The sequence below is a fragment of the Pelophylax lessonae genome, assembly GCF_965119305.1.
Source record: "Pelophylax lessonae genome assembly, chromosome: 1".
NCBI lineage: Eukaryota > Metazoa > Chordata > Amphibia > Anura > Ranidae > Pelophylax > Pelophylax lessonae.
The window spans coordinates 7,362,227-7,380,965 of NC_138768.1; the positions used below are offsets into that span (position 1 = coordinate 7,362,227).

The 18,739-nt window shown below is 42.3% G+C and overlaps 1 protein-coding gene across 1 annotated transcript in view; it reads right to left on the reverse strand.

Moving 5' to 3' along the window:
• The window catches only part of LOC309567957 (extracellular calcium-sensing receptor-like), a gene marked incomplete at both ends in the record, with an annotated part of 56,030 nt that extends 39,766 nt beyond the window's left edge, over positions 1–16,264 (reverse strand). Inside the window, one exon of the mRNA XM_082273510.1 lies at positions 15,521–16,264. Coding sequence (XP_082129636.1) covers positions 15,521–16,264 — 744 coding nt within the window. The remainder of the gene's footprint in view (positions 1–15,520) is intronic.
• Positions 16,265–18,739: the final 2,475 nt, after the last annotated feature.

Below are 18,739 nucleotides of genomic sequence, written 5' to 3' on the forward strand. Positions count from 1 at the left end.
GACTAAACAAATACAACACAAAAGACATTCGATGTGTACACCAAAAAGAAAACTTTGGTAATAAAATAAACGTTTTAATAACACATGTGGGTGTCTACCAACTGTAGCTTACAAAAAATATATTAAAATATATAATAGAATGAACTAAATTGCCAATGTAACATTTGTGTTGCAACGAGCAACATACTTTTATTTTATTTATATAAACATTTTTTTTGGTTTTACAATTTTTTTGTAGTTTCACAAAAACAAGGCTTTTTTGTAAACATTTTTGGTTTTGTTTGTTACCAAAAACAACAAGGCTTTTTTGTAAACATTTTTGGTTTTTGTTTGTTACCAAAAACAACAAGGCTTTTTTGTAAACATTTTTGGTTTTGTTTGTTACCAAAAACAACAAGGCTTTTTTGTAAACATTTTTGGTTTTTGTTTGTTACCAAAAACAACAAGGCTTTTTTGTAAACATTTTTGGTTTTGTTTGTTACCAAAAACAACAAGGCTTTTTTGTAAACATTTTTGGTTTTTGTTTGTTACCAAAAACAACAAGGCTTTTTTGTAAACATTTTTGGTTTTGTTTGTTACCAAAAACAACAAGGCTTTTTTGTAAACATTTTTGGTTTTTTTGGTTGACAAAAACAACAAGGCTTTTTTGTAAACCTGTTTGGTTTTTTTGGTTGACAAAAACAACAAGGCTTTTTGTAAACATGTTTGGTTTTTTCCGTTGCCACAAACAACAAGTCTTTTTTGTAAACATTTTTGGTTTTTTCCGTTGCCACAAACAACAAGTCTTTTTTGTAAACATTTTTGGTTTTTTCCGTTGCCAAAAACAACAAGTCTTTTTTGTAAACATTTTTGGTTTTTTCCGTTGCCACAAACAACAAGTCTTTTTTGTAAACATTTTTGGTTTTTTCGGTTGCCAAAAACAACAAGGCTTTTTTTATTTTTATTTTTTTTTTGGTCCCAAAAAAAGGGTTTTTTTAATTTTTATATTTTTTTTGGTTGCCAAAAACAACAAGGCTTTTTTTATTTTTATTTTTTTTTTGGTCCCAAAAAAAGGGTTTTTTTAATTTTTATATTTTTTTTGGTTGCCAAAAACAACAAGGCTTTTTTTATTTTTATTTTTTTTTTAGTCCCAAAAAAAGGGTTTTTTTAATTTTTATATTTTTTTTGGTTGCCAAAAACAACAAGGCTTTTTTTATTTTTATTTTTTTTTGGTCCCAAAAAAAGGGTTTTTTTAATTTTTATATTTTTTTTGGTTGCCAAAAACAACAAGGCTTTTTTTATTTTTATTTTTTTTTTGGTCCCAAAAAAAAGTGTTTTTAATTTTTTTTTTTTTAATTATAATATTTTTTTTAAGGGAGAAATGTCACATTGCTGGGTACAATAACAAAACCAATTAAAAAAAACTATGATCTTTTTAACGGGGTGACATTCCTCACAAATGGCTCCTGAGGGTTTGGATCCACCCCAGAAATTTTTTCTAAAACTAAAATTCGGTCAATACACCATGTCACATACTCCAAAAGGTCCTCATAGGTGAGGTGGGTGTGCCCTGGGTAGAAAAAGACATAACAATTAGTTTTAGCCAAAATGATCCAAACAACAATTGTAATTAATGTGCCTCAACAAATATGCTTAGGAGTCTATTGTTTGGCTTTTATCAACACTCTGAAGCAAATATGCTAAATTGCTGGTGTAAACCTTAAACTCAAACTTTCACAGCAAATTGTTCAAAAGGTTACACAAGATGGCTTGGAATGTTAGTAGCAGTTCCACCAAAGCTAAGTAAAAGGCTTTTCTTCATGTCAACACAAGCAATCATTTAGAAGAATGTAAGGTGTTTTGGGTTCAATTGGTCAACACGATACATGTGCACACATTTATCTCTATCACCATTGGAGTTTGTGTAGCGTTCTCTCTCCCTCTTACTGTCTATAGATTGAACCTGACACATAGTAGAGACTTACCCTTTGGAATTCGGAGGGCCAGTTCTGGCCGGAGGAGATATGTCTGCTCCCCTTTATGTTTTTCCGCCATCCCAGCTGTGTTAAGAGAAAATAAAAAATGTATCTAAAAATCGAATCACGCTAACTGTAGGTTACGCAGTCATGAAAACGCTCTAACACCCACTCATTACCCCTCCACATTTCCCTGACAGTTAGATTTAGACTTTGATATGGTGGTGATGCAGATTTGTACAGTGCAAGCGTCATTCTACTGGGTGAAGCTTGTAGCGTTAAGGATACGTACTCCCTGCTTTTGTGCTGATTGTGTTTTTCGGATGTTTTTTGTGCCTCAGCCCTGCCTGTTCTAAGTGTTGGAAACATATCATTTTGGGAGGGCTGCGGAAAACTAATCAGGTTAGACTTACACTCTCTAGGTTTTTGGGGACAAGAGAAATAACAATCCTCCTTTTTACATGGCCCCTGTACACACCTCTAGGCACCTCCCTCCTGTTGGTTGACCCCACAGCAGGCAGCTTGCTATGGAGGCACATGAGATGAAGCCAAGCACCCTGTGCCTGTTCAGGCACTAGGCTGTGAGCCAGCCTTGCCCCCCTCCCTTCCGATGGTCTCAATGATTAGGAGTGACAGCATCAGGAGGCAACATTGGCATGCTGTCACCTCAGTTAAGGAGGAGGGGGAGTCTGTTCCAGACAAGTATTAGTGCAAAAATTTGGACCGTAAAAAATGGTCCCAGTAAGTCTTAGGGGGAATATGCACACCTATCACTTGGAATACTAATGCATAGAATGCATTCACATAAAGAACCTGCTGCCTTTAGAACAACTTGAAGCCTGAGCGGGGACATACACAGTTAGCATTTCTCCACTTACTAAGTAGACACATTACTGGAAAAGCACACAACTTACCATCATCAGGTTTTTTTTGGGCCCCCGAAGTGGATGGCGTGGCTGGCTCTGGAGAAACTGCACAAAAAGAACACAAATTGTGAACTGGAATGTGGTACATTACCGAGGAAGAGTATTTATGAAAGATTGACAAACACACATTTTCAGTGTTGACTAAATCAGGAGATGATTAAATTACAATGTCCACAAAAAATTTACAAGTACAAAGCACACCATTTCCAATGTAGAGAAACTAACACCAATTTAGAATAGGGTGGCTTGAGATAACTTACAAAAGATAACATGTCCTGTAAAGCTCCCCAAAACCACCTTTCAAACATGAAGGTTAAGCAAGAGTGTTTCATGACCAACCTTCCTGTCACATATAGCAAAACTACACTTGCTTAGACTCCAACTTAGATTATCCTAGATACACATCATCCTAGCACACACAATTCATGTGAGAATCTAATTTTAGGTACTTACAGACTAGTTCAGGGGAGCCTGGAGTGGGGGAGGATGGGGGAGACCCTACATGGGGGGATGGTGTCCCTTCATGGGGGGATGGCGTTGTATCTCCTAGAAACACAAAGACACAAATACAATCCTTGAACCAAAGCTATTTGATAAAGGCACACAGAAAGTAGTTGGGAAACATTGAAGGTAGTAGTTACTTTGGACTGGGTAAGCAGCGGCCCCTCTTCCCCAGTCCTCCACAACTAACATCCTCAATGTCAGCTGCTACATAACCCCAATGGCAAAATATAGATATTACAGCCCTTAGATTTCCCAGGACACATTGAACACACAAACACATGTAGAATACTTACTTCCCATTTGAGGAGAGCCCAGGTCCTCATCCGAGTCAGACCAATTGGCCTCTTCTTGGGCAACAATGTCTTCCTGGCCCGGATCCAGGCGACTTGGCCCTGCCTGAGGCTCCTCTCTTGCTGAAGTTACATCAACCACAAAAGAAAACAAAACAAACAATCATTCCTCCAAGTTCGACCTAATACACAACACACCAGCACATCCACATTACTTACAGTGGGCCTGAGAAGGCTGAGCCTCCACATCCTCATCACTGGTTTCTAAAATAAAAGAAAAACATTATATATTATTTATGGACACAAATAGGCAGTAACCTCTCATCATGCTAGCACCATACTCAATGCCCCTACAATTCAGAACATAGAAGTGCACTTACACCAATGAGATGCATTGACCATGTTTTAAAACAGGAGGGCACCATGCAAATTAAGCGGGCGCCTAAGGCCTCGCACCTACAGGGGCCTTGCGGCCAGTGGCGGAGCACCAACATTTCGAAGGGCGCAGTCAGGGAAATCTCCCAAGTAAAAAATTGCTTTCAATCCTCGGATCAAAAAGTTGCAGCAGTGTGCTGCAGTCCCTTCACTGCGTCTGCCAGGTGTCTGTTGTCCGCTGACACTTACTCCTCCTTCTCTGACTGGGGATTGGCCGTCTGATCATGTTATCCTAAGATGTGGAGGAATCGGTAGGTGTGTACCTGCACCAGTAGGAAGTGACTGGCCGGTCAACTCACTCTGCTATCATCAGTTGTTGCTCTGGGAGGAGAGCTCCGCCCTGGACCCGGAACATACAGGTAACCAGGCCAAGACTTGATATTTTGCAGGCTGGTCATAGATTTGTTGTGTCCACTATGCAAAGGGGTTGAGTAGCCCCAGGGAAGTTGGAAGAGTCTGAAAATGGTTGGTGGAGGAGGAGGAGAAGAAGGCCCTGGGTGGCTGGGGGACAAGGAGAGGGCCCCTGGGTGTTTTCTAGAGGAGGAAAGATCCACAATGACGCCAGAGTCAATTGCCAAGGAAGAGAGTGGAGCTGAGCAAGTCCTGCCTATCTGACATGAAAGCCAAACATGGTGTAGATGGAGCCCTTTGCCCTACACAATGACAGCACCGGAGGTGGAAGGTGAGTGGTAGCGGGTATTTGACATTATAGAGCATATGGACTCTGTCCATTATTGGTAGTTTTGTTTGGAGTTGTCCTTTAGATGTTTAACTGTGTTGTTTTTGACCCGAGCTGTGAGGGACTGAGGTATGACAGCCCACTATGCTGAGACTTATAGTGCCCTAGAATGTTGAGGACTGAGGAATCCTTAGTCCCTAACAGAGGGCACTACAAGTCTTAGCATAGCAGGCAGTATTTCCTCATTCCCCTACAGAGAGCATTACAAGTCCAAGCAGGTAGCCTTCTGCAGTGGGACTTGTTGTGCCCTTGACTGTGGTGGACTGAGGAAGGGAAGTGTAAGAGGGTCTCTGTAAGCTCAGATTTATGGGGGAGTTTTGGGGACCACAGAGTTCCCTTTTACACCAGAGTCCACAGCTTCCCCCCTCAAATAATGGTTCCCAGAACTCTCCTTACATCAGAGTCTTCACACTTCCCTCTTACAGTGTAGTAAGTCTGGAGACTCCGATGTAAAGGGGGCTCTGTAAAATGTGATTAGAGATTTGAAATTTCTACCATTTTTATTTTCTACTTACGATCCACAATTTTCAGCTGCTCAAATGGCTCGCTGCCTCGTAAGGCATATTGGAGTGTGGCCGTCCTCCTCCTCCCCTTCTTCACCAAAAGCACAAGAGGGTGCCGGCCGTCCGCTTTGGCTAGAAGCAGAAGAAAAAAAAGAAACATAAAAAATACGAATGTACATAGTAGTATTAAAGGTTGTGAAGAGACACTTGATGGAGGTAGGAAAGGTAGGAGCGAGAGGGAGGGGGGGGGGGTGTTGGTATTAGTGTTGTTGCATAGCTAAACACATGTCCACCTACCCAAAAAATTGTAACCTATCTGGTCACATGTAATGTATATTTTTACTTACCGGAGATTTGCTCCACAGCCTTTAGCAGGAGCCTGGGTGAGCGCCTTTTGGCATCACTCCAGGCCAGCTGCAGATCCACCATCTCAGCCTGGAACTGAAATCTCCGCTGCAGCCTCATCCGGACACGACACATCATCTTGTGCTTTTGGTGAAGATGCATGTTCACCTTATCATACCCCCAGAGGAGGAGGAGCTGTGGAAAGAGCAGTGTATGTTTGATTCCAAGTATGTCCAAAATAGTACAGTCTTCAAATAACATGCTAGGTCGTCTTTGAGATATTGTAGAACAAAGAATTCCATTTCTGGTGATACATATACATCGATGTCCAAATCTACCTCCATGACATAGGTTGCCCCACACTGGTGATTTCCTCTACATGATATAGCCATTTTCTCAATTGGCCTTTCATGACACACCCAGGGCCACCATCAGGGGGGGACAGGCAGTCACTGTATTTACAACCTTATTGCTGTCCATTTAGCAGGGTGCAAGTAACTTTACACACATGTAGCATAGGTATCAACTTTTGTCACCATGTTAAAAGGACAGCAGTATGGGTAGCATTACAGTGACTGTTATTAGTCCAGGCTCACTAAACTAGCCAATGCTTGGAAAAGCAAGCCATGCAGATTGCTTTTCAGGTCCCTTTTAACATGAGCTGTCTGATTGGGTGTGGCTGTTAATTTTTGACGCAGACCTGATAAGCCCCTCAATTCTCCTTTATGGAGTGTTATATGTAAATGGGATTGCTTCATTTGAGATGCAGATTTAAACTATGTATGGCCAGGCTGAAGGTACCCAAGTGGATTGCTCGATCACCTGGAGGACAACGTACAACCAGTCTGTCAGATTTTACACACACTTATCGCTAGCATCTCTTGTAGCCACTAGCAATAATCACTGTGTTTTCCTGGCAGGGGCAGCACCGGGTGAACACAATGGCTCCGCAGGAGGGTTTCCCCTGTCTGTGTTGATGGTGGAATCAAGGCAAAATGTTTTTCCTGCAAGCCACGGGACAAACAAAGATAGTTTTGTAATTAATCCATGATTTTGCCAAAATGGAAAAAAAAAGATGTTTGCTTTGTATATTCTTAAGTTTGCTACATAACTAGAACATGTAACAGTGTTATATCATTGCAGGAGATTTCCCCTCACTTCCTGTCTTGGTGTCACCAGGACAGGAAGTGAGGGAATCTCCCGTGGGGATATAGCCAGCAATTCTTTCCTTTTATATATACTATGGACATTATAAGGCAACAATTGCAAGCTATTTCCCCACAGTGATATTCCCCTCACTTCCTGTCTTGGTGACACTAAGACAGGAAGTGAGGGGAAATCTCATGCAATGATATCACCCTATTAGAAATTGGAGTTCCGTCTAAAAAGTATACATAAAGTAAGCACTTGGTTTCCAAAGTGGCAAAATTATGGAGGAGTTAAAACCCCATAGTGTGATCGGGGAATCTGACGGTGTGCTCCTACACTCCTCAATGTGTCTGTTCATTATGCTGTGCTGAATTATCCTTGATTCGCAATTCCTGCAAGAGTTGCACATGGTATGTGGGAGATGCGAATTTAGAGGTGGCATAATTATCCACACAATCACACATACAGTGGCGTACCTAGAGCATTTGGCACCCGGGGCGGATCCTATATCTGGCACCCCCCCCCCCCCCGACTTTAAAATGTAAAAACACTCACAAAAAAATGTAATGTTTTCAAGAATATTTTTTGCACAAATTTCACAGTCCCCCATCACAGTGCCCCTTGCAGTCTGCCCTCCGTCTCTCTAATCACAGTTCCCCCTTTTGCACTCTCTGCCTCCCCTGCACAGTCCAACCTTCAGCATAGATAGATAGCTAATATTATTAGCAATGTGTTTAAGTTTGAGTAAGAGATTGGAGACTTGCTAAAGGAGATATTCAGAGACTACAGACATGATACAGGAGATGGTCAGAGACTACAGACATAATACAGTAGATGGTCAGAGACTACAGACATGATACAGGAGATGGTCCGAGACTGCAGACGTGATACAGAAGATGGCCAGAGACTGCAGACATGATACAGGAGATGGTCAGAGACTGCGGACATGATACAGGAGATGGTCAGAGACTGCGGACATGATACAGGAGATGGTCAGAGACTGAGGACATGATACAGTAGATGATCAGAGACTGAAGACATGATACAGTAGATGGTCAGAGACTGCAGACATGATACAGGAGATGGTCAGAGACTGAGGACATGATACAGTAGATGATCAGAGACTGAGGACATGATACAGTAGATGGTCAGAGACTACAGACATGATACAGGAGATGGTCAGAGACTGCGAGACATGATACAAGAGATGGTCAGAGACTGCGGACGTGATACAGGAGATGGTCAGAGACTGAGGACATGATACAGTAGATGGTCAGAGACTACAGACATGATACAGGAGATGCACAGAGACTGCAGACATGATACAGGAGATGGTCAGAGACTGAGGACATGATACAGAAGATGGTCAGAGACTGCAGACATGATACAGGAGATGCTCAGAGACTGCAGACATGATACAGGAGATGGTCAGAGACTGAGGACATGATACAGGAGATGGTCAGAGACTGAGGACACGATACAGGAGATGGTCAGAGACTACAGACATGATACAGTAGATGGTCAAAGACTGAGGACATGATAGAAGAGCACTAGGGGGGCCAGAGAGCACAGACGAAGCAGAGAGCACTGGAGGTGCTGAAGGGCACGGTGGGGGGGGGGGGCTGAAGAGAATTAAGAGAGGGTTTGGAAAGCATTGTAGGGGGGTTGGAAGGTGCAGGGGGTGGATTGCACTGGGGGGGACAGGGAGCACTTGGGGGGACAGGGAGCACTTGGGGGGCGAGCAGGGAAAACCATGGGGGTGGAGAGCACTGGGGGGGGCAGGGAGCACTTAGGGGGGTGGGCAAGGAAAATCAGGGGGGTGGAGAGCACTGGGGGGGACAGGGAGTACTTGGGGGGGGCGAGCAGAGAAAACCAGGGGGTTGGAGAGCACTGGGGGGGGGGGGGGACAGGGAGCACTTGGGGGGAGGGAGAAAGCACTGTGGGGAGTTGAAGAGCATTGGAGGGGGCTAAAGAACAGGGGGGGGGGTAGTGCACTGGGGGGGGGCTAAAAGCACTGAGGGAGGGATTAGGAGCACTGGAGGAGGTTAAGAACTTTGGGGGGCCAGCAAAAGAAGTTGTATAGGAGGGGGATGGGGCAGCTGCATATAGATGAATTGATCTTTCCCTATTCTTCCTGCAGGAGGGAGAGGAGGAGAATCAGTTATTCAGCAGGAAGCTGCAGGAAGAATAGAGAAAGATTAATTCCTCTATATGCAGCAGCCCCATCCCCCTCCTATCCAGCACACACTTTTGCAATGGGCACTCACCTTCTTCCCGCCGAGGCTCCGCCCCTTCTTCCCGCCGAGGCTCCGCCCCCTTATTCCCGCCGAGGCTCCGCCCCCTTATTCCCGCTGCGGCTCCGCCCCCCACTAGCAGCACGGACTGAAGGAGCTGCCAGCCACTGCAGCTGCCCTCACACTGCGGGATCTGTCTGACTCTGAACACACGGGGCAGGACATCGGCTGACACCCCCCAGTGAGTGGCACCCGGGGCGGGCCGCACCCCCGCCCCCCCCATTGGTACGCCACTGCACACATAATCCTTTTTAAAGGTCCCCAGCAGAATTTGATGGCATAGTGGTTCACAGCAGTGCCATCAAATTCCAGTTAGATCTGTAAATTAACAAAGCAATGTGATCTGGGGGTGTATTTAACTTGCAATGGACACCCCCATTCATTATCATATGGCAGTGTGAGATGGGTGTGTTGGGAATGTGATCCATTAAGACAAGTGATTATACACTCATGTGTTTCTTTTAGAGGTGATTTGTTCAAGGCAATCCTTTGAAGACATGACCATTCCAGATTTTTGTGATCACTGATTCCATCTCAGGTGAACCAATTAGCTGCTGTGTGCAGATCCAGCTTATGATGGTAAGAGTGTCAGACAAGACAAACGGTGCAGAGCTTGCAGTGTGTATGGATGTATGTAAGGCAATAATTTTTGGCATTATGCATTTAGGGAATATAATGTTTCTAATCTTGCATATATGAAAAGGGTCAATACATTTGTCTTTATCGAGACAGATTCCAAAGCGTCAGAGCAATCTGTCACAGATAATTGTGTTTCATTTTGTGTAAACGTTGAAACTAATCAAATCTATCTATATACAGGCATAGCCCACTTTAAGTACACAATGGGACCAGGGCATGTATGTAAACTGAAAATGTACTTAAAGTGAAGCAATCCCTTTTTTCTTTTCTCAATGCATGAAAATACACCAGCTCCATTGTAAATTTTGGCCACATTGACATAGCCTTACTCCGAAACCATGTGGGAGCATGTTAAGGGGATCCAGGACTATGACATGATAGATTACCTAGGCAAGCTGCCCAGCCACAAAATGGATATGGTGTAGTCCTGGGTACCTGGGTACCCTCTCGTTGCTCCCTAAGTTTGTTATCCCTGTCACTTATGGTTTGTGAGCAGTGTCATGGCAAGCTGAACAAGCTGTGTCCTTACTCACGATTGTATATAAAGTGAGTGTACTTAAAGCAGGGTATGCCTATCTATATCTATATAGAAAGTTCAGAGATGTGAACCTGTTCCCTATTATATACACTAATATATGGTATATAACATATTCTATAATGTATATATATTGTATATAATGTATATATATTGTATATAATATATACATAGTATATATATTGTCTCTAATATATATATTTTCTATAATATATATTTTGTGTGTGTGTGTATATATATATATATATATATATATATATATATATATGTAGGGAACAGGTTCACATCTAGGAAGTTTCTATAACAGGAAGCTTCTAGATCACGTCTAATAGGCAGAAAGTGCATGCGCAGATCAGCAGACCAAAAGTTTCTTGCACACCCGCTAGATAAGCGACCCACCCAGCCCCCCAGCCACCATCCCCCATCCCGCACCCCGCACATTCACACCCCCTCCTTACCTTACACACAAATGCCACAATTTCGGACGTGTAGAGCGCAGGAGCCATGATTGCGAGAGGGCCTGGACAATTTCCGGAAACGTGTGCACGCACCAAAAGTTTCGTTTCCGGTTTCATGTATAAATGTGAGAACGCGGGTTTGTATATTAGCGAATTCGCAAACAATAGTCACCTTACACAACCATTAAGCATATTTAACTTACAAAAAGAAATACAAATACATACATTTGTGGACACCAGAAAACTTTATTTAGACACATGAAGACATTTGAAAAAAAGATTGGAAACATGCTGTTTATTACACAAATACACAGCTCAAACATTTCACATGACATATTTTTGGCACAGTCTCCACAGTATCCCATTGAAGCCACAGATTTGTATTTTTCAAACAAAAACAACCTTTGTACAACATTTAGACCATATACATCGACAAAGAGCCCATAATCAACAGATGCATGTGCAGATTGACAGAATTATGTTAACAGCAATAAATACTTACAGAGAGTCAACACACAACACAGCCAAATCTCACCTCCATAAATAACAAAGGCCCACAAATGTTAACCATAAAGCATGTAAAACACAAATATATTGGACCTCTTCGTAGGTCAAATCTTTCCTGATGTCTGAGTGAGCTATATATAATCAAAGCAAACACACACCCAGAATGGTAACGCCCAGTCAAAAAATTAACTGTGTGTGTCCTGTGTGTTTTGGAGCATGCTCAGTTGCCAAAACAAGGGAAATAGAAATGAGGAGGAGGAGAGAGACCTAAACTGCCCAAATCCATGTATGTAGGTGTGTATAGTATATGTGAATTGATAAAATTCTCTCTTCAAGTTTGCTAGTCATTATTTAGAATGTTTAGATACAGGAATACATACATATATATACAATTACATGAGAGAGCGAGAGAGAGAGAAATATATATTTAGGGAAACAATTGAAACACACCTTTTGGGATTTGGGAAGTGAGATTGTGACGATTGAACAGATATGTAAGCCAACAATCTGACTCATCACTCATGAACATCCCTAAATTTGGCGTGGCAATTATATCAGGCGTTCTTATGTGTGTTTTGGCTGGCGTTTTCACAGGCGTTTTGACATGCATTTTTTGGGCAGGCATTGTTATATGAAATCACCTAAAAAAGCCCCAAAAACAGACCACAAACACCTACATGTGAACGTAGCCCGTTTGGGGGCGTTTGAGGGGGATTTGTACAGCTCAAGGATCAACTCCCAAAACAGGCAAAAAATCCAATCCTATTCAGTTCAATGGCCCCTGTTCCCATGTGAGCATTTTGACGGCATGAGGAAAACACCCAACGCTCACTGAGAAATAGCACAATGATTAGGGAGTCTGCCTTCCTGCTGTAGGTTTGTAAGTTCGAATCCGGAAGGAGCCCTCTGTATGGGCAACACTTGGATATCTCCAATTCTCCAAATGTTGACATCATTAATTTTGTTCATGTTTGAAAAAGGCATGTGTATCAGCAAACTTTTAATCTAAAGACATGAACAAAATACAAAAGATGCCAGTCAATATGTAGCAATATTGTGAGCTAAAGCTCTATTTGTTTGTTGGGCATACTTTGCTAATTAGCCAAGTATAAGGGATATATATATATATATCTTCAGTTAAATGTGTAGTAAAATGGTAACACTTGGCCATACCCATATGGAAGAAAAGGTAGTATTTGCAATATATTTCTAAAAACATTCTTTTGAAACACATAAAATATTGTCTAAATTGTGACATTTCCTTGATATGTGTGAAATGCTAACAATCTTTCTTTGAAATATGTTTTACATCTATTTTTGTTCTATCTGACGACCCATTCCCCAATGTAATATTTTGTGGTTTTTTTCAGATAATGTGGAGGTTCGATATAAACACTGTAGATTTGACTGTTCTGATTTCGGAGTTAGCAGGAAAGGTGTATGGAATGTGATGGTGTTTACTAAGGGATCCCTTGTTGGAAGTGTGCATGTTTTTCCATTTCCGCCGGTTTTTGCCATTTTCTATGGGCGAGACAGCGGATTTCCAAGCGGTATTCAAAAAAAAATTGACCCAAAATCGCGCTGGCGAAATTTTTTGAGCCTATTTGGCGTTGCGCATGCGCACATTCGCACGTTCGCAGCTCGGGGCTGGAGGAGCTGTTTAACCTTTCCACACTTTCGCAGATATCTCTCTTTCTAAGTCAGTTTTTGAGATTTTTTAAACGCAAGTCTTCTCCAAATTGACTTCCACACCTTCCACAGTGATTTGGGATTTTTGGGGGTACAGGGGAAAATTTGGCTAAACTTTAGTCGAGCTTTTAGCTGGCGTGGTTTTAAGTCGCGCTTTGACCATATTGCATCTTAATAAATCTCACACTAGGCGCTATTTTCCGCCCGCCGTTCTTTGAATGCCAATTTCAGACTTAAATAATCGCCGGTTCGCAAAATCCCGCCGAAACACCAATTCGCCGTACTATGAATCAGGCCCTTTGTGCCTGGAAAACTAAGAACATCCATGGCGTCCAAAAAGCGTTCTTTTAGCTCAAAAGCGCTTTTGGGCGAACTGGAAAACCATGACGGTGAATCAGAATTATTTGAAGAACTGAGCGATATCGATTCCTGGGAAAATTCGTTATCAAGTGACGACAGCAACTAAGCTCAGCGATGTGCGAACTTGGTGATCTATTGACTGCGGTACGGATCAGGCAGCGCCCCCAAGATTCCCATTTACTGGAGCACCTGGTATGAAAGTTGACATTGACCATGACAACCCCTTGGCATACCTACAATTATTTCTGACCAATGAGGTTATTGAAAAAATAGTTACCGAGACAAACCGGTACAAGGAGCAACAATTGGCTACACATTGGAAGTTTGCAAGATGCAGAAAGTGGGAACCACTGACCAAAGATGACATTTGGACATTTCTGGGCCTAATAATTCTTCAGGGAGTGGTGGGGAAACCCCTGCAGAAGTGGTATTGGACAACCAATACATTACTTGCCACTCCATTCTTTGGCATGGTCATGTCAGAGTGAAGATTCTCCTTCATAATGAAATATCTCCACTTCAAAAAGAATTTGATGAAATGTATTATTAATATATTATAATTTATGATTTTGTGTTTCAAACTTTATCATACCCGGGATGTCTACTAGACTCTTGTTTGGACAGATTTAAGTGCGTTATTCCTAAGAATTACAGGCCTAAAATATAAAACAACAGATTTCCATGCAAAATAATGTACCGCTTTTTAGCACAAAAATTCTGACATAATCAAACCTCCAGGGAGGTTAATCAGTCTCATTATTTAATAGACGCTTCTCGTATTTGAATACTTTATGAATAAACATATATTTTATAGGATTTACCTGTGTGGTCTCCCATATTGAGCCTATAAAGTCCGATTCATATAGGTGGAGCTTGAACTATTTCAGCCCGTAATCTCTTTTTTCTCATATATACATGCAGGTGTGGCTAATGGGAATGGATCTATACTGTTTAGGAATCTTACATAATCTTCAGGCCTAAAATGATTGTTTAACCACTTAAGCCCCGGAGGATTTTCCTACTCAAAGACCAGGGCCTATTTTGTGATTCGGCACTGCGTGAATTTAACGGACAATTGCACGGTCGTGTGACGCTGTACCCAAATGAAATTTATGTCCTTTTTTTCCCCCACAAACAAAGCTTTCTTTTGGTGGTATTTGATCACCTGTGCGATTTTAACTTTTTGCGTTATAAACAAAAAAACGAGCGTCAATTTTGAAAAAATAACAATATTTTTCAAATTTTTTCTATGAAATTCCCCCCCCAAAAAAATGTAAAAATCTAATTTAACATTTTAGGCCAATTTGTTTTCTGCTACATATGTTTAGTAAAAAAAATTGCAATAAGCGTATTTTGATTGGTTTGCGCAAAAGTTATTGCGTTTACTAACTAAGGGAAAGAATCATTTTTATTGTTTTTTTTTTAACTAGTAATAGCGGCGATCTGCAATTTTTTTTGCAGGACTGCGACATTGTGGCAGACAGATCGGACCCATGAATAACATTTTTTACACTTTTGGGGTTACCAGTGACATTACTACAGTAATCAGTGCTATACATATGCACTGTTACTGTAAAAATGACACTGGCAGGGAAGGGGTTAACTTTATTAGTGATCAAGGGGTTAAGTGTGTCCCTAGGGGCGTGTTTCTAACTGTAAAGGAGCGTGGCTTGTGATGTAACCACAGAGATATACGATCCTACATAGCAAGATCGTATGATCTCTGTTCTTACATCAGGGAGAATGAATCAGCCGCCTGCCTTTCTCCCTCTCCAGCGGGAGATCGCGAGTGGCCGGCGGACATGGAAGCCGCTGGTTACTCGCGCGGGGATGCCCATGAACGATTTCGCGCGGGGATGCCCGTGAACGAGAGGGGGTGGGAGCGCGCCTCCGGCGGCACGCGCTCGCCCCCTGCAGGCTCCTGGGCGAGCGACGTAATACTACGTCGCTTTGCCCAGGAGGGGCTGACTGCCGCAGTAAATATACTGTGGGCGGTCGGCAAGCGGTTAAACATGGGTTCAAAAATAAAAAATAGCTCCAACAGTGAAAGGGTTAAACCCCTCTAAACTAAACACAAACCTAAACTGGGTGTCATTTTTGAGTCGAAAGACGTGTCTGGGCACATTGTGTTCCAGTATTAAATTGACAGAGTTTACAAAGATACGAGTACAATTTTTTTTGAACCCTCTCACCTTATGCTTTAGTGTGTGTGGATTTATTTCATTTTTTTTGTAATTTATTTTAAAAGAGATATCTATGTCATGTAATGCTTGAGCCAAAATGTAGACTGCAATAAACACTCTATAGGATGTTTTCTCATCAGGAAAATATAAACCATATGAAATTGTCTTCAAACTACAGTCCCTCAGAGGTAATCTAGTTGTGAGCGGAATAAGGGAATTTTTCATTTGGTTTTTTGAAAAGCATCTATATTGAGTTATGAGAATATCCTCCATCAGGGGGTCATTTAAGTGGTTGGATGGATTAAAACTATTAAAATATTCCTGCAATCCTGTTATGAATAAATGGGGGTACAAAAACACCAAGCTGCAGTTACTGAGAATAAAAAACACTCCACTCATTGACCAAGAATCTGGTAGAATAAATGTTTTCTCCGTGTAATAAGGGACATTATTATACAAAAACTTGTAATAAGTCAGACTAACTGAGCCACAAATAATAAGAACTTCCGTAGTTGAGGTTTGCAGCTCTGGAGGAATTTTATTATAATTCTCTTTAGACACCAGAACCTTGAATTCAATACAAATTCCATGATTAGATAAATGTTTGCTGAGTTGTCGGATCTCCCTCTCTCCGTATTCATCATCAGATGTAATGATCCCCACCCAGTTCCACTTCATCCTTTCCAGTAACTTTGCTATGGCCACATATTGCATCTCATCATCCGGAATTGTCCGGAAAAAGTTTGGATACATCTTTCTATCACTCAGTAAAGTGTCTCTGGCTCCATAACTAATCTAGGAAGAAAGAAAACCGTCTGTATAAATAATCTGGAACTCTTAACATCTAAATGAACAGAAGAAAACCTTAGAAAATGTTTTAGTCCGCATACACACAGGGCACTAGAAAAAATGAGCTGCAAAGCCACTACCAATGCCAGGAAAAAGTGGCTGTAAAAACATACTTTTAGTAGCTTTTTGCATTGGCGTCAATGTGTGTTTAGCCGCGTTAGCTTTTAGCAGCGTTTCTCTACCTCTATTAAAAATCAAACAAAAAAAATGGCCCCTGCACCCACCTATAAATGGCCTTCAAAGCAAAGAGCATATAGAAGGGCAACACATGTGGTACAAAAACAGAAAAAAATCCCAGCTCAATTCACCAACCAGTTTGCTTACCAACCAAATTAACCTGCCAAACAGTATGCGTTAAAAACAGAGGTTTACTGTTAGACAGGTTAATTCGGTTGGTAAGCAATGGGTTCCCTATGAGAGCTGTCTTAACTGATCCGCCTTTCAGCCCAATGATTTGAATAGAAGTCGCATCCAAGTCGAATCATCATGATCCGACTTGAATGCGACTTGTGCTCTGAGGATCTTGAAGGGTTACCTCATGCCAAAATAAAAAAAAAAAAAATTGCATGGGGTCCCCTACAAGATCCATACCAGGCCCTTTGAGTCTAGGATTCTAGTATGGATCTTGAAAGGGAACCCCACACCAAAATAAAAAAAAAAAAGAAAAATGGTGTGAAGCCCCCCCCCCCCCCAAAATCCATCACAGACCCTTACCTAAGCATGTAGCCCAGGAGGTCGGGAAGGGAGGGGGGCAAGAGCCCCCTTTCCAGGACCATACCAGGCCACATGCCCTCAACATTGGGGGGTGGGTGCTTTGGGGCAGGGGGGCTCTGCACCTCCATCCCAAAGCACGTTCTCCCTATGTTGATAAGGACAAGGGCCTCATTCCGACAAACCTGGGTGGTGGTTGAGGGGCCTGAGGGTAAGGGGCTTATCAGAATTTGGGACCCACTTTAACAAGGGAGCCCCCAGATCCCACCCTCCATGTGAATTAGTATAGGGTATATTGTACCTCTACCCATTCACTGCAAAAAAAGGGAGTGTAGTGCAAATAAAAACAAAAGACTGTTTTCCAAGTCCTTTATTAAAAATCTCATGTGATGAAAATACCAATAAACATTTCTTAAAACAAAAAAAAATCTCATGTGACGTCACAAGGGGCAGAGTCTCATGGTGACCTCACAGAACCGGGTCGGGGGCGGAGAAGACAGCAGTGGTAGGGAAGACCGAAGGAAGAACACCGGAGGAAGAACACCGGAGGGAGAACACCGGAGGGAGAAGAACGGAGGGAGAAGAATGGAGGCCTTCAACATGAATGCTTCCAATCACCTGGTGGCCCTGCCCTTCATGATGTTACCGACCCGGCATGCACCAGTCCATGATGTCATAAGGGGGTGGGACCACCCGGTGATGCCACCAGTGTGGTCCTGCCCATTCTCTATATAAGAACTGTCAAACCACGAAACAGACAGACTGTGGGAAGTGTTCACTATGAGCGGAACTCTTTTTTTTCCCCGGTCGGCGGATGCAGCGGGCCGCATGACTGAGAATGGATTTACATTGGGGGACACTATTTTTTTATTTTTGAATAAAGGAGTTGTCAAAAACTGTCTTGTGTGTTTATTTTTTGTACACTTTTTTGGTGAATGGCTAGGGGAACTATTTACCCGATACCCATAGCCAGACCATTGGTTTTCGTTTTTATGGATAGCTTACTGACTGGAATGGTACCAGCTAATGATAAGGAAATATATTTAAGAATTTTCTAAAGAAAATATTATCATTAATAGCACATGTGGGGCCATGCATGGGATTGAGGCATTTAGGATTTTCATGCTACTGTTAGGCCTGCCAGAGACGCCAACCGCTCCTCCTGTTTTCCTGACCAGTAGCCTTTTTATCCATGTCAGGTGGAGGAGCGGATAGGGTCCTGCAGCTGAAATATTAGCTCCTCCCAATACACAGACATCAGATGACAACTATTGGGTTGTCACTATTGAGTTATCACCTGATGTCTGTGTATTGGGAGGAGCTAAGTTGTCACCTGATGTCTGTGTATTAGGAGGAGAACCCTGGACCCATGGTTTATGAGTACGAGGGGCATATAACACAAACGGTATATACGGCCACAGGAAAGGGATCAGCCTATGGGACCATCCTGGACCAGGGAACGGATTCAGGTCTGACACGCTGATTACCCCTGTAGGGGGTGATAATTTCTGGTGAGTGCGGGCAGAGTTGGCACTAAGGGAGCACTGTTTTCCACATCCGGCACCCTTATACCCGGAGCACCACGGAAAGCGCCCACGGAGCCAAATACCGCAATAGCCCACCCCCATATGCACTTTTATATGGACTTTATATGAACTTGCTTTTTAT